Genomic DNA, 12,306 nt, shown 5'->3' with positions numbered 1-12,306 from the left:
ATTTGAATCTCTGGACTGACAATGTGATAGCCAGGTCCTGAGCCTCAACAGACTCCAGCACCTACAATCTGATTTATTGGACTTACCACACTCAGCTAAGATGGAGTTGAAGAAGGACAATCACCACACCATGGAGCCTAGAGTGATTACAACTGAAAATGGGAGGATTGCATCCAGCATCCATGTGGAATCTGAGCCTCCTCTTGACATAGAGGTGCAATGGACACAACCAATCCAATGTCCACATAGAAGAGGTGGCATTGGATTGGGAAAAGTGGACATGGTGGACGATGGGTATGGGGAAAGGCAGGAAGAGATGAGAGGTGGAGGCGTCTTTGGGACATGGAGCTGCCCTGGATGGTGCCTCAGAGGTAATCACCGGACATTGTAAATCCTCACAGGGCCCACTGGATGGAATGGAGGAGAGTATGGGCCATGATGTGAACCATTGTCTATGAGGTGCAGAGGTGCCCAAAGATGTCCTTACCAAATCCAATGGATGTGTCATGATGATGGGAACGAGTGTTGTTGGGGGGGGAGAGGGGGGGTGGGGGGGTGGGATTGAATGGGACCTCACATATATATATATTTTTAATGTAATATTATTACAAAGTCAATAAAAATAAAATAAAATAAAATAAAAGTCATACTATTAATATAACTCTCAGTAATGGCTTTACTCTTCCCAGAAGATTCCAACAAAGCTACATTTAGAAAATAGAGATGGTTTCAAGGACTCTACCTTTGTACATGTCATAATGTTTAATATCTGAGAATTTTAATTCACAGTAATGACTAAGTGACTAAATCACGTGGAGGCTATCAGTTAAGTTCCTGTGTAAAAGTACTAATCTACTTAACAATTAAGCTCTTGCTACTGGATGCTATTTGAGCTGTAATCAGGCATTGACAACTATATCTGAAGAGCAATCTAACATTGTGACAACCTTCCCAGAAGAAGGATTTAATACAAAGGAGCTGAGCAGAAAATAAAAGTATTTGTGAAAGAAGGTTGGCTCTGGAATAATGATAGAAATAACCTATGTGTATCGCCTTTTAGGGAAAAAAACAATCTGGGACCTGGTAAGAAGAAAAGATTCTCATTATTTTTGCCAATTTCTCCCCTAGAACAAATGTATTATGACCACACTGAAAATTAAAATAGGATGATGACATTAAGGGAAAAAGCTGGGTGAAGGTACACAGAAACCTTCTGTACTATTTTCACAACTTCTTGTGAGTCTTCAACTAACTCAAAATAAAACTTACTTAATAAAAAAATAATCTCTGTAGAGTTAATAAATAAAGCCAAGTACAAACAAAAATGAGATAATGAGTAACACATTATAGTGAGTAACAGCTGGTTTATAAGTGGGATTGTTGCTGAAAAGGGTAGTCTAGGGATGTAAATATCAATTGAAAGAAAGCTACCTAATAGTCTAGGGACTGAATAACACAGTGAACTCAGAGGTGAATGAGAATTGTGGTTAATAGTACAAATGCAAGAATGTCCTTCTGTGAACAAGAATGGATGTACGTCACTAATGAAGGGTGTTGGGAATGTGGAGAAGCATGAGAAAAAGCAATGTAACCTATGGACTATAGTTAACAGCAATACTGTTATATTTTTGTATCAATGACAAAGATGTTCATAGTAGGGGGGTATGGGAAAAATATGCCACATGTATACTATGAACCATAGTGGTAATAATCTGATGATATTATCTCATAATATGTAACAAATGTTCCACAACAGTGTGGCATGTTGGTGAAGGGTTGCTGCATGGGAATTCTACACATGTGCATGATTGTTTTGTTAAGTCCACAACTTCCATAATAAAAACATACTTAAGAAACAAAGTTTAAAAATGAGATAATGATATCGAGATTAGTTACAACCTAGTAACTGTAAAATATAAAAATAATACAATACAAAAATAATAGTAATAACTATACTTAGATAGAGCTTAGTATGTGTCTGGCCCTATTCTTACTGTTTTATATATTAACTTTTTAAGTTCTCACAAAAACCTTATGAGGAAGGTATTATATCCTCATTTCATAGGAGAAAAGTAGTACAGAAAGGTTAAATAACCTTTTTAAGATAATACCACTGACAGGAGCAAGATCTGCATTTCAAACCAAATCCAAATCCAAAATTTGAGCTCCTCATCACTCGCTACACTATAGGCAACCAGGAGAAAGTAAATTATGGAAAAAATAAGCACAAAATATGCTGTTTGTGTGCAGACTAAAAGCTTGTATCTTAATATCAAAACCTGCTCCTAGGGTTTGCCAACAACAGTTTGTGAGGATGAAAGAACTGGATCCATATATAATTTTTTATTTTAGAAGAACTGAGAATGAGAACAGGATAAAGTACACCAATAGGAAGTAGGCCATTTTGGAGGGAGAAAAGTTCACTGAAGTGTTATGAGAAACTGGAACTTCCATTCCATCTTGCCAACCAACCTTCAAAAAGGAGTCAACTGGGAAGAAATATCTTTGAAAATTGGAAATATTCTTGAATATTAAATGTGTTAAAACTTAGGAGATTAGAATAGAGTCAAAAAGAAGGGGGTAAAGAATAAAAAAGAATAGTGATTTTTTTTCCACCATAAATACTAGTTATGTATATTTTCATTTGAATGGGATAGGAGGGGGAAAAAGATGGACAGAAGTAGGGAGAATGAGACTGGTGTATATTTGGCAAAATGATCCTATTTGACATATTACAATACCATTTATATCCAAAAGGGTTTTAACTTTGGGAATCACTGTTGAGTATAAAATCCTATCAAGAATTTAATAAAGATAAATGATATTTATTATTTGCCATGAATGTGTCTGGTAAGAGTTTAGTGCTTTTATATGCATTTTCATTTGGTTTGCCCAACAAACTTATAAAATGGATGGCCTCCATTCTACAGAAAAGGTTAAGTGACTTGCTCCAGAGGTCATTCAGCTAGCAAGTAGACGAGAAGAGGCATGAAACAAAGTCTGGAACTACCACGTTTACTATACTATACAGATTCCACACATCAGTGGTTACCATACAAAAATATCATCAGAATAACCAGGAATGGTTTTAAAATACAGATTCCACCTGGCGCCAAGGGCTTTCTACCAAGCAGCAGCTGGTGATACAACCTGAAAAAGACATTGACTAGAAGGGGGAAACAGTAAAGACAAATGAGTTTATATGGCTAAGAGACTTTAAAATGAGTCGGGAGGTCATCAAAGGGGTTGTGCTTATACATATCTCAGCAGGATCTCAGAGACAGCCAAAAAGATACAACCCCAAGTAGTGGTGCTCCTGAGGGCCACAGAGACACTGAGGTCCTTCAATTATGACAGGTAGGTCCAGAGTTCAGTACCTTGCCAGTGGACCCTACTTTGGAATTGGTGCTCCTGAGTGTGACAGAGTTGGACTCAGATGTGACCTCTCTACACATGTCTCTTCTGTCACTTTTACTGAACCTGTGGTTGGCACTGGGGTTGGTGTATTCTCAGGAGACTTGAATCTCTGGACTGACCGTATGCCAGCTGGGCTCCGAGCCTCAGCGGAGTTGCAACACCTACTCTCTGGTTCACTGGACTTGCCCAGGTCAGCTAACAGGGAGGTGGGAATGGTCAACCACCACACCAGGGAACTGAAAGCATCTACAAGTGCAAGCAGGAGAATCGCATCCATCAGCCATGTGGGATCTAAGCCCCTTCTCAATTAGAGGCAGAGTGAGCACGGCCATCCCAGAGTCCTCGCAATGAAGGAATAAAATATGGATTAGAGTGAACTTCCTGGAACTCTACTACAGAATTATTGGGACTCTAGCAAAGGAAGAAATTGTATCATCAATGTGGAGACACTGGCCACAGGAGTTGCTGAGGGCAGGGAGAGGGAAGAAGAGGTGTGATATTGGGGCATTTTCAGGACTTGGAGTTGTCCTGAATGATACTGCAGGGACAGATACAAGACTTCATATATCCTGCCATAACCCACTAAATGGACTGGACTGAGAGAGAGTGTAAACTACAAATGTAAACTATAATTCATGCTGTGTAGCAGTGCTCCAAAATGTATTCATCAAATGCAATGAATGTGCCATACTGATGAAAGAGCATGGTGATGTGGAAGGAGTAGGAATGGGGTGGGGTGGGGAGTGGAGGTATATGGGATCCTCTTATATTTTTTAAGGTAAAATTTTGTATGATCTATGTATTTTCAAAAACATTTTTTAAAATCTATTATTTAAAAAAAAGAAATACAGATTCCAACGCCTAAATTCCAGACCTACTCAATCAGTTCTTCACAGAAGGTTCTATTCATTATGTAGTCTATCTTCTGGTGACATTATTCTTTTCCATTTTTACATTCTGTTTCTACCCAAATTACCTGTTAATAGCATTAACTGAAACATCACCTTTAATTTCAGCAGTGATAAACATTCTCACAAATCTTTTTCTATTGTCACTACGTTCTCAAAAGATTTGAGTCCCGAATTATATTTATATATGGAAGTGGAATTTTGATTCTTGAGTTGCTCTTTCCACTACCCCAGTTTTCAAATGGTAGCACAGCATTCAAACGGTTGTACCTCTTTCCACTACCCCAGTTTTCAAATGGTAGCACAGCATTCAAACGGTTGTACCTCATAAATTAAAGCAGGTGGCAAAGGAGGATGCCTGAATTCTTTATCTAGGAGCCAAGCAATATCCTTGATTAAGGCTCTGGCAACAGCTGCTTCATAAAATTACATTTGAATGAAATGGAACTGGGCCAAACTAAGATATTTAACCTTACAGGTCCTTTTTAGCATGTATTATTATTGTCAAATTAAAAAGTCACCACAAAAAATATTGAACTTACCTCTCCAAAAACCAGAGCTATCACCTTCTTCAAACTTGTTATTTGAAAAACCTAAACAAAATATAAAATACAACTGTCTAATTTCTGAAAACAATTATCTGTGCCTCATTGGTAAAAACCTCATGAAACCACAAGTTATGATATGCCTTTAAAATAAGAATCTACACGTAACTCAAGATACACATTTTGGATGAGAACACATATAGGCTGATCTACATTACAATTTGTCTTGTGTCAAGTTATCAACTCCATTCTCTTAAGGTTAAAAACAAATTCCTTTTCAGCCAAGTTCATATTACCTCAAATGTCATATTCTTCTATATATGAGTACACTTACTAGCCAAAATGTCAACATTTTGCAAATTAACTTATAATCTCTTCACTGCCCACGTACAATACAATTTAAAGCTAGCCTGATATACAATAATTTTTCCTCTCTCAGTAACAAGGAAATCCTGACAACTCCTTTACCAAATTTAAAAAAAAAAAAAATTTCAAGGTCTGCTTTCAAAATTCTCGTTTAAAAATTCACATCTAGATGTGTGTACCTCTGGAACATATAGATATGTCTCTAAAATAAAATTTTAAAAGCAACTATCAGTAATCTTTCATAAGATGAAAAACTGTTGAGCCTTCACAGAAGGATCTCCAAGGCAAAGATACTAGGGAATACATACTTTTAAATTAAATGTCAATATGGGATGCCTGTCAATCAGTATTTAATCTAAATTATAATTACTGAAATACATTATTTTTGGCTTTTTTAATAGTAAAATTAGTCAATTACTGTTTGACAAATGTTAAATTTATCCATAAAATGTATACACATCAAATCAATTAGTATTTCAGGTTCAACAAAATCTAAGGTCCTTTCCAGCAATAAAACTCCATGGAAATATATATATTTTTTAATTTCTCCCCACCCCCAGGTGTCTGCGCTCTCTGTCCATTCGCTGTGTGTTCTTCTAAGACCACTTCTATCCTCATCAGCAGGACCAGGAATCTGTGTTTCTTTTTGTTGTTGTTGCGTCATCTTGTTATGTCAGCTTTCCATGTGTGCGGCGCCATTCTTGGGCAGGCTGCACTTTCTTTCACGCTGGGCAGCTTTCCTTATGGGGCGCACTCCTTGCGCGTGGGGCTTCCCTATGCGGGGGACATCCTTGCGTGGCACGGCACTCCTTGCACACATCAGCACTGCGTATGGGCCAGCTCCACACGGGTCAAGGAGGCCCAGGGTTTGAACCATGGACCTCCCATGTGGTAGGCGGATGCCCTATCCATTGAGCCAAGTCCACTTCCCCTCCATGGAAATTTAATACACAGTATATAAAAAGCAAAAGTATCCTATAGCCTTGATAAATGACTGGACAAGTTTTTCTCTGAGCAGAAAAGAAGTCTCATTTCAAAATACATAAAGATAATCCCTAAAGGAAGTATGTATTAAAACAAAATCTAAGTTTCAGAGTTATTTCATTCAAGTGTTTTCAGTCTTTCAAGTTTCTTCAGAAAAGGACTACCGTCTGCTGCCATCAATAATAACTGACCCACCTTGTATATTCCCCTACCCAAAAGGTGTCAGTGCTGAGTTTTCAAAAATACTTGGGGAAAATCATCCACCTATACAGTACTGGCCTTGATTTTAAACTCTGCCTAAGTTTAGACCTATGATTTCTGAAGTCTTTAAGGGAAAACTATAATTTCAAACCTCCTAATCCTTTACTCAACTAAAGATGAAGACTCAAATTCCCCTGTGGAGATACAATTTGGATTTCTTGCTTGCATAAAGAACTAGGGTTCACAATGACAAGTGATAATGAAGCAAGGAACATGGATATTTAAAATAAATAAATAGCAGGCAAGCCAATCAGATGAAACAGCAGAGACACCCAAAGCATCATAAACTTCTGCTTTAAACCAGGACTTAGAAAAATGAAAGCATTCCCCTGGAAGCCTTAGAAATTCCTGGGACAGGCAATAGACAAACTTTCTATGTACATTACATGTAAGTACGAAACCAAAAGACTGGAAAACATGGGGTCACTCAAGTGCTGACTATAAGAGATCATAAAAACAGGTAATTACCTCTGTTTCCAAAACCTTTTCCAATTCCAAAACCACCCACTGTGGATGGATTATCTCTTTTATTAGTCTCGCCAGGATCTGAAAAAGTTCAGATAGGGTTAAACTCCAACATATAAAATTAAGTATTATCATCAAAAACTAAAAATTAAATGATTCTTTAGGGGAGAAGGATTTCTAAGGATAGGGAGAGAATGGTACAGAGACTTAAAATTAATAAAGAAATAACATCACTTTCAAAAAACTCTTATGACACCACAGTAAAAACAGAATAATCTACTATTAATGAAATATAACATTCTATTTTACTGATGACCTTAATCTGGAAATTCTATTCACCATGATGTTTTTATATATTGAACCATCACCTCAATAAAACTATTTATAATCTGTGCCTGTTGTATGACAGTCAATGATGGTAAAAATTTTATACTTGTCCTATTTAACTGGTCTATTATCTTCTTTGACTTTTCTAGTATTTATCTCTCTCAATCATCCCACTTTTAGAATTAAAATTATGAAGGGACTGAGGGACGGACATAGCTCAGTGGCTGAGCGCCTGCTTCACATGTACGAGCTCCCGGGTTCAATCTCTGGTACCTCCTAAAAGAAAAATTATGAATGAACTACATAAGGTGGAAAAAGCTATGAATACCACTTTCCTTCACCTCCCCAACTCACTATCATATTTCCCCACATTAACATTCTTAGTTTTATCTCTCACAACATAACTCTGAAGAACCAACATTTCAATTCACACCCAGTAACTTTCCCTCCTCCACATTCTTTAATTTTTTTGCTTTATTCTTCTTTTCTAATTAGAGAATTTGTAGGTTTATAGAAAAGTCATGTAAAAAAACAGTGTTCCCATATATCCCCCAATTGCTGACAATTTAGTGTGGTACCTTTGTTACAACTGAATATTAAAATAGTACTAAATATAGTCCACAATTTATAGTAGATATATTTTCCCATATGTCACCCTATTATTAACACCTTTTATTACTGCTGTACATTTTTTATAATTCACAAAAGAGCATTCTTATAGTTGTACTATTAACTCCCATTCATTATTCACAATAGGTTCCACTGTGTTAAAGTTCCATGTTTTATCTTTTAACTTCCATTGTATTAACATACAAGACTCAAAACTTCCACTACAAATCACATTCACACACAAAAATCAGATAAAACCACAATAATGTGCTACCACTACCATTATCCATTTCCAAACCTTTATAATCAACTTAAATACAAATTCTGTACAAATCAAGCATCAACTTCCCATTCTCTAACCCCAGTCTATCCACTGGTAAGCTATATTCTATATTCTAACTCTATGAGTTTGCTTATAGTAATTAGTTCATATAATGAGATCACATAATATTTGTCCTTTTGAGTCTGACTTATTTCAATCAGCATAATGTCCTCAAGGTTTATCCATGTTGTCACATGTATCAGAACTTCATTAGACTGAGTGTTACAGGGTGTGAAGGTGGTAACAAGATCAGACATGAACCCAGGGAGAGTGCTGCCAATCTTAAGACTGGACTACCTATGCTGAGCAGAAAAACCAGCTAAATGGAGTTGTAAGCTGTTAATAGGTTCACAAGAGAATAGGGAGGACACTGATCATCCCTGAATACTCAATTGAAGGTGTGATTTGGTTCCTAAAGAGTTACGAAGGGAAATTCCATTTTGGTTACAATGCTTAATCATGCACATGTACAACAGATGTTTCATTAACCCTTGGATTGTATGATATTCTATGAAATGTTACAATTCAATAAAAACTAGGCTTGTCATGATTACTCTTTGAGGGAGGCATAAATCCAGTTCTATAGCAACAGGGTTTTAAAACATTATTTAATTTAAAGTGCTTTTAATTTTGAAAGATTAAAAAAAAAGTTATATCCAGTGACACGCTGGTAAAGCCAGCTGATTTGTTTGCTACTAGGTTGGTGCAAAAGTAATTGCGGTTTCGCATTGTTGAAATTTGCCATTTGATACTGGCATACATTCTTAAATAAATATGGTTATGTTACATCATTTTAAAATACACTTCTCACTTTATGTTTTTTGCTAATGACTTATTACTTGTTGCTTATTTTATTTTAGATTATGGAAATGATGTTACACAAAAAGCAAATTGGAGTGATTTTCTTACTTAAGCTCAAAATGGGTCATAAAGTAGCAGACAAAACTCTCAACAATGCATTTGTCCCAGGAACTGTTAATGAACGTACAGTGCAGTGGTGATTCAAGAAGTTCTGCAAAGGAGACAAGAGCCTTGAACATGAGGAACACAGTGGCCAGCCACTGGAAGTTGACAATGACCAACTGAGAGCAATCACTGACGTTTATCCTCTTAAATTACATGAGAAGTCACCGAAGAACTCAACATCAACCATTCTACTGTCGTCCAGCATTTAAAGCAAATTGGAAAGGTGAAAAAGCATGATAAGTGGGTACCTCATAAGCTGACCACAAATTTTAAAAATCATCATTTTAAAGTATCTTTTTATTCTATGCAACAATGAGCCATTTCTCGATCAGATTGTGATTGGACCAACTAGAAGCTCCAAAGCTTCCCAAAGCCAAACTTGCACCAGAAAAAGGTCATGGTCGCTGTTTGGTGGTCTGCTGCCTGTCTGGTCCACTGTCTGATCCACAGCTTTCTGAACTCCAGCAAAACCATTACATCTGAGAAGTATGCTTAGCAAATCAATGAGATGCACTGAAAACTGCAACACTTGCAGCTGGCATTAGTCAACAGAAAGGGCCCAGTTCTTCTCCATGACATTGCCTGACCACACGTCAGACACCCAACAAAAGTTGAACGAATTGGGCTACGAAGTTTTGCCTCATCTGCCATATTCACCAGACCTCTCGCCAACTGACAACGACTTCTTCAAGCACTTCAATTATTTTTTGCAGGGAAAACACTTCCACAACCAGGAGGATGCAGAAAATGCTTTCCAAGAATCCCCTGAATCCCGAATTAACAAAAATGTGTTGACTGCAATGGTTTCTATTTTGATTAATGAAGATGTGTTTGAGCCTAGTTATAATGATTTAAAATTCAGTCTCAAACCATAATTCCTTTTGTACCAACCTAGTAACTTATGTTTTATAGCCTGGTAACTAAGCTTCTACCCCAAATAAATACCCTTTATATAAGCCAACCAATTTCTGGTATTTTGCATCAGCACCCCTTCGGCTAACTAATAGAGGCAGTCCAGCTTACTGAAACTGAACTGAGTGAGGGCACAACAGTTACTGCCACGAATTCTACTGCAGTCACTTGCCCTCCCCCTGCCTGGGGGGGACTAAATGGCTTGTATTCCACCCTGAATCTCTGCGGACTTAGGTCTCTTTGCCTAGATCTGTATGGAGTTCTAACTCTGCTGTGAGTCACACTAACATCTGTCTGCAATGGGAGGGACCCAGGCCATGGTGCTTCTGTGTGACCTCCAAGCTGCACAGGACCAAGTTAGAGGGAGGGGAAAGGGAACTACTGGCAGTCTGGGATGGAATTTTCCTAACTGGTATTTTTCTTTTTCTTTGATATAGCATTTGTGGAGTGCTTCTCCAGTCTCTACCATCCTCCAGAGTTCTAAGCAAGTGGTATTTGTCCTTTTTTTTTTCACTAAAGCTTAGAGGAGGCTTTTGCAGGGCATGTGTTAAGTCCTGTGAACTTTTAATACTTCCTGTAACTTTGTACATGCTGTTCCTTAGTCTTATATTCCCTGCATTCCTAATTTTTCTATCAAAATTCCTTCATTCTTTAAAAGCCCAGTTCAAAGGCCATCACTTAGATGAAATTTTTCTTCAACTTTCCATTCAGCATTAATTTTTTCTCCACATTTCCACAGCACACTACTTATGCCTCTTTTTAATAATATGTCTTTCTGTATTTTTTCTCTACCACTAGATTAAGAATATTAAGGGCATATCATATGGCAAGAAGCATGGTTACTTAAAGAAAAAGAATGGCCAGAAAGAGCAGCAGACAGTTAGATCAGCATAAACTGCCATTTTAAACTATCCTTGGAAAAATAAAATCATTCCCTCATGATCCTCATAACTTATCTTTGTAATATCCTAGTACAGGGAAGTTAAGGAGATCTATGAAACTCCCAAAACCACAGAAAATTTGCGTATGTGCAAATATCAGTATTTTAAATCAGATACTAAAGATGTGTATGATTCAAGAACTTAAGTTAATTAACCACACCTCCCAGAACATAAAAAGCTAACCAATACTGTATTTTGAACAATAAGAATCAACTTCAAATGTAAAATGATACAGCCACTATGAAAAGCAGTTTGACAATTCCTAAGATAAAGATAGAATTACCATATGACCTGGCAATTCCATATCTAGGTGTATATCCAGAAGAACTGAAAGCAGAGACACTAAGAGATAATTGTATATAATATTCACAGCAGCATTACTCACAGTTGCCAAAAGGCAGAAGTAACCCAACTGTTCATCAACAGATTAATAAACAAAACGTGGTGTATACATACAACGGAATATCATTCAGTCATTAAAAGGAATGAAGTTCTGATATATGCCACAATATGGATGAATCTTGAATACATTACGTTGAATGAAATAAGCCAGACAAATAAAGGGAAAAATATTGCATGACTTCACTACATACTTATAAGCAACACCTAGAATATGCAAATTCATGAGACAGAAAGTAGATTCAAGATTACTAGAGGAAGAGATGACAGGAGGGGAGACAGTTTCTGTTTGGACAGATGGAAAAGTTTTGGTAATGGATGATGGTAATGATAGCACATTATGAATGTAATTAATACACTGAAATGTATAAATGAAAGCGTTTAAATAATAAGTTTTGTTATGTATGTGTGTATGTGCATATTATATAAGAACAATTTTTAAAAAGACATTATTATCAATGCAAGTTCCACAAAGAAAAACTATCAAGGAGACTGATGTTAGATATAGCTTAAATAAAAGAAGTTAGTATACACAAGCATCCATAAATTTCTGGAATTATATGTCGTATAAAGGTAACATTTTAAAGTATTAATATTCACCAAAAAGTTAATAAATTAATATGAATTTCAACCTAAAACATATGGTGATACTTTGTGGTAAAATCTGTCTCAACAATAGTTCTTTCACTGCAAAAGGCTTTAATCAACAATGTTCACAAAGATGCATCAGAAAGTATTACATGGCGTTTCTGTTTGAGGTACTGGAAAAGTTGGGTTAACAGATGGTGATGAGGGTAGCACTATACTTACATATCATTATTACCACTGAATTGTACACTTGAAGGGGTTTAAAAATGAAACTTCTGAGTTGTGAATATGAATCA

General features: G+C 36.6%; 1 protein-coding gene across 3 annotated transcripts in view; it reads right to left on the bottom strand.

Moving 5' to 3' along the window:
• DDX4 (DEAD-box helicase 4) overlaps positions 1–12,306 on the bottom strand; it is a 109,869-nt gene that overhangs the window by 45,278 nt on the left and 52,285 nt on the right. For all 3 annotated transcript variants that reach the window (XM_058309098.1, XM_058309099.1, XM_058309100.1), the window contains exons 5-6: positions 6,950–7,027; positions 4,868–4,918 (exon numbers count right to left, since the gene is read on the bottom strand). In XM_058309098.1, the coding sequence (XP_058165081.1) occupies positions 4,868–4,918; positions 6,950–7,027 (129 nt within the window). The remainder of the gene's footprint in view (positions 1–4,867; positions 4,919–6,949; positions 7,028–12,306) is intronic.

The sequence above is a fragment of the Dasypus novemcinctus genome, chromosome 2 (assembly GCF_030445035.2).
Source record: "Dasypus novemcinctus isolate mDasNov1 chromosome 2, mDasNov1.1.hap2, whole genome shotgun sequence".
Taxonomy (NCBI): domain Eukaryota; kingdom Metazoa; phylum Chordata; class Mammalia; order Cingulata; family Dasypodidae; genus Dasypus; species Dasypus novemcinctus.
The sequence above is the reverse complement of the archived record's forward strand: the minus strand, read 5'-3'. Positions and strand labels throughout refer to the sequence as shown.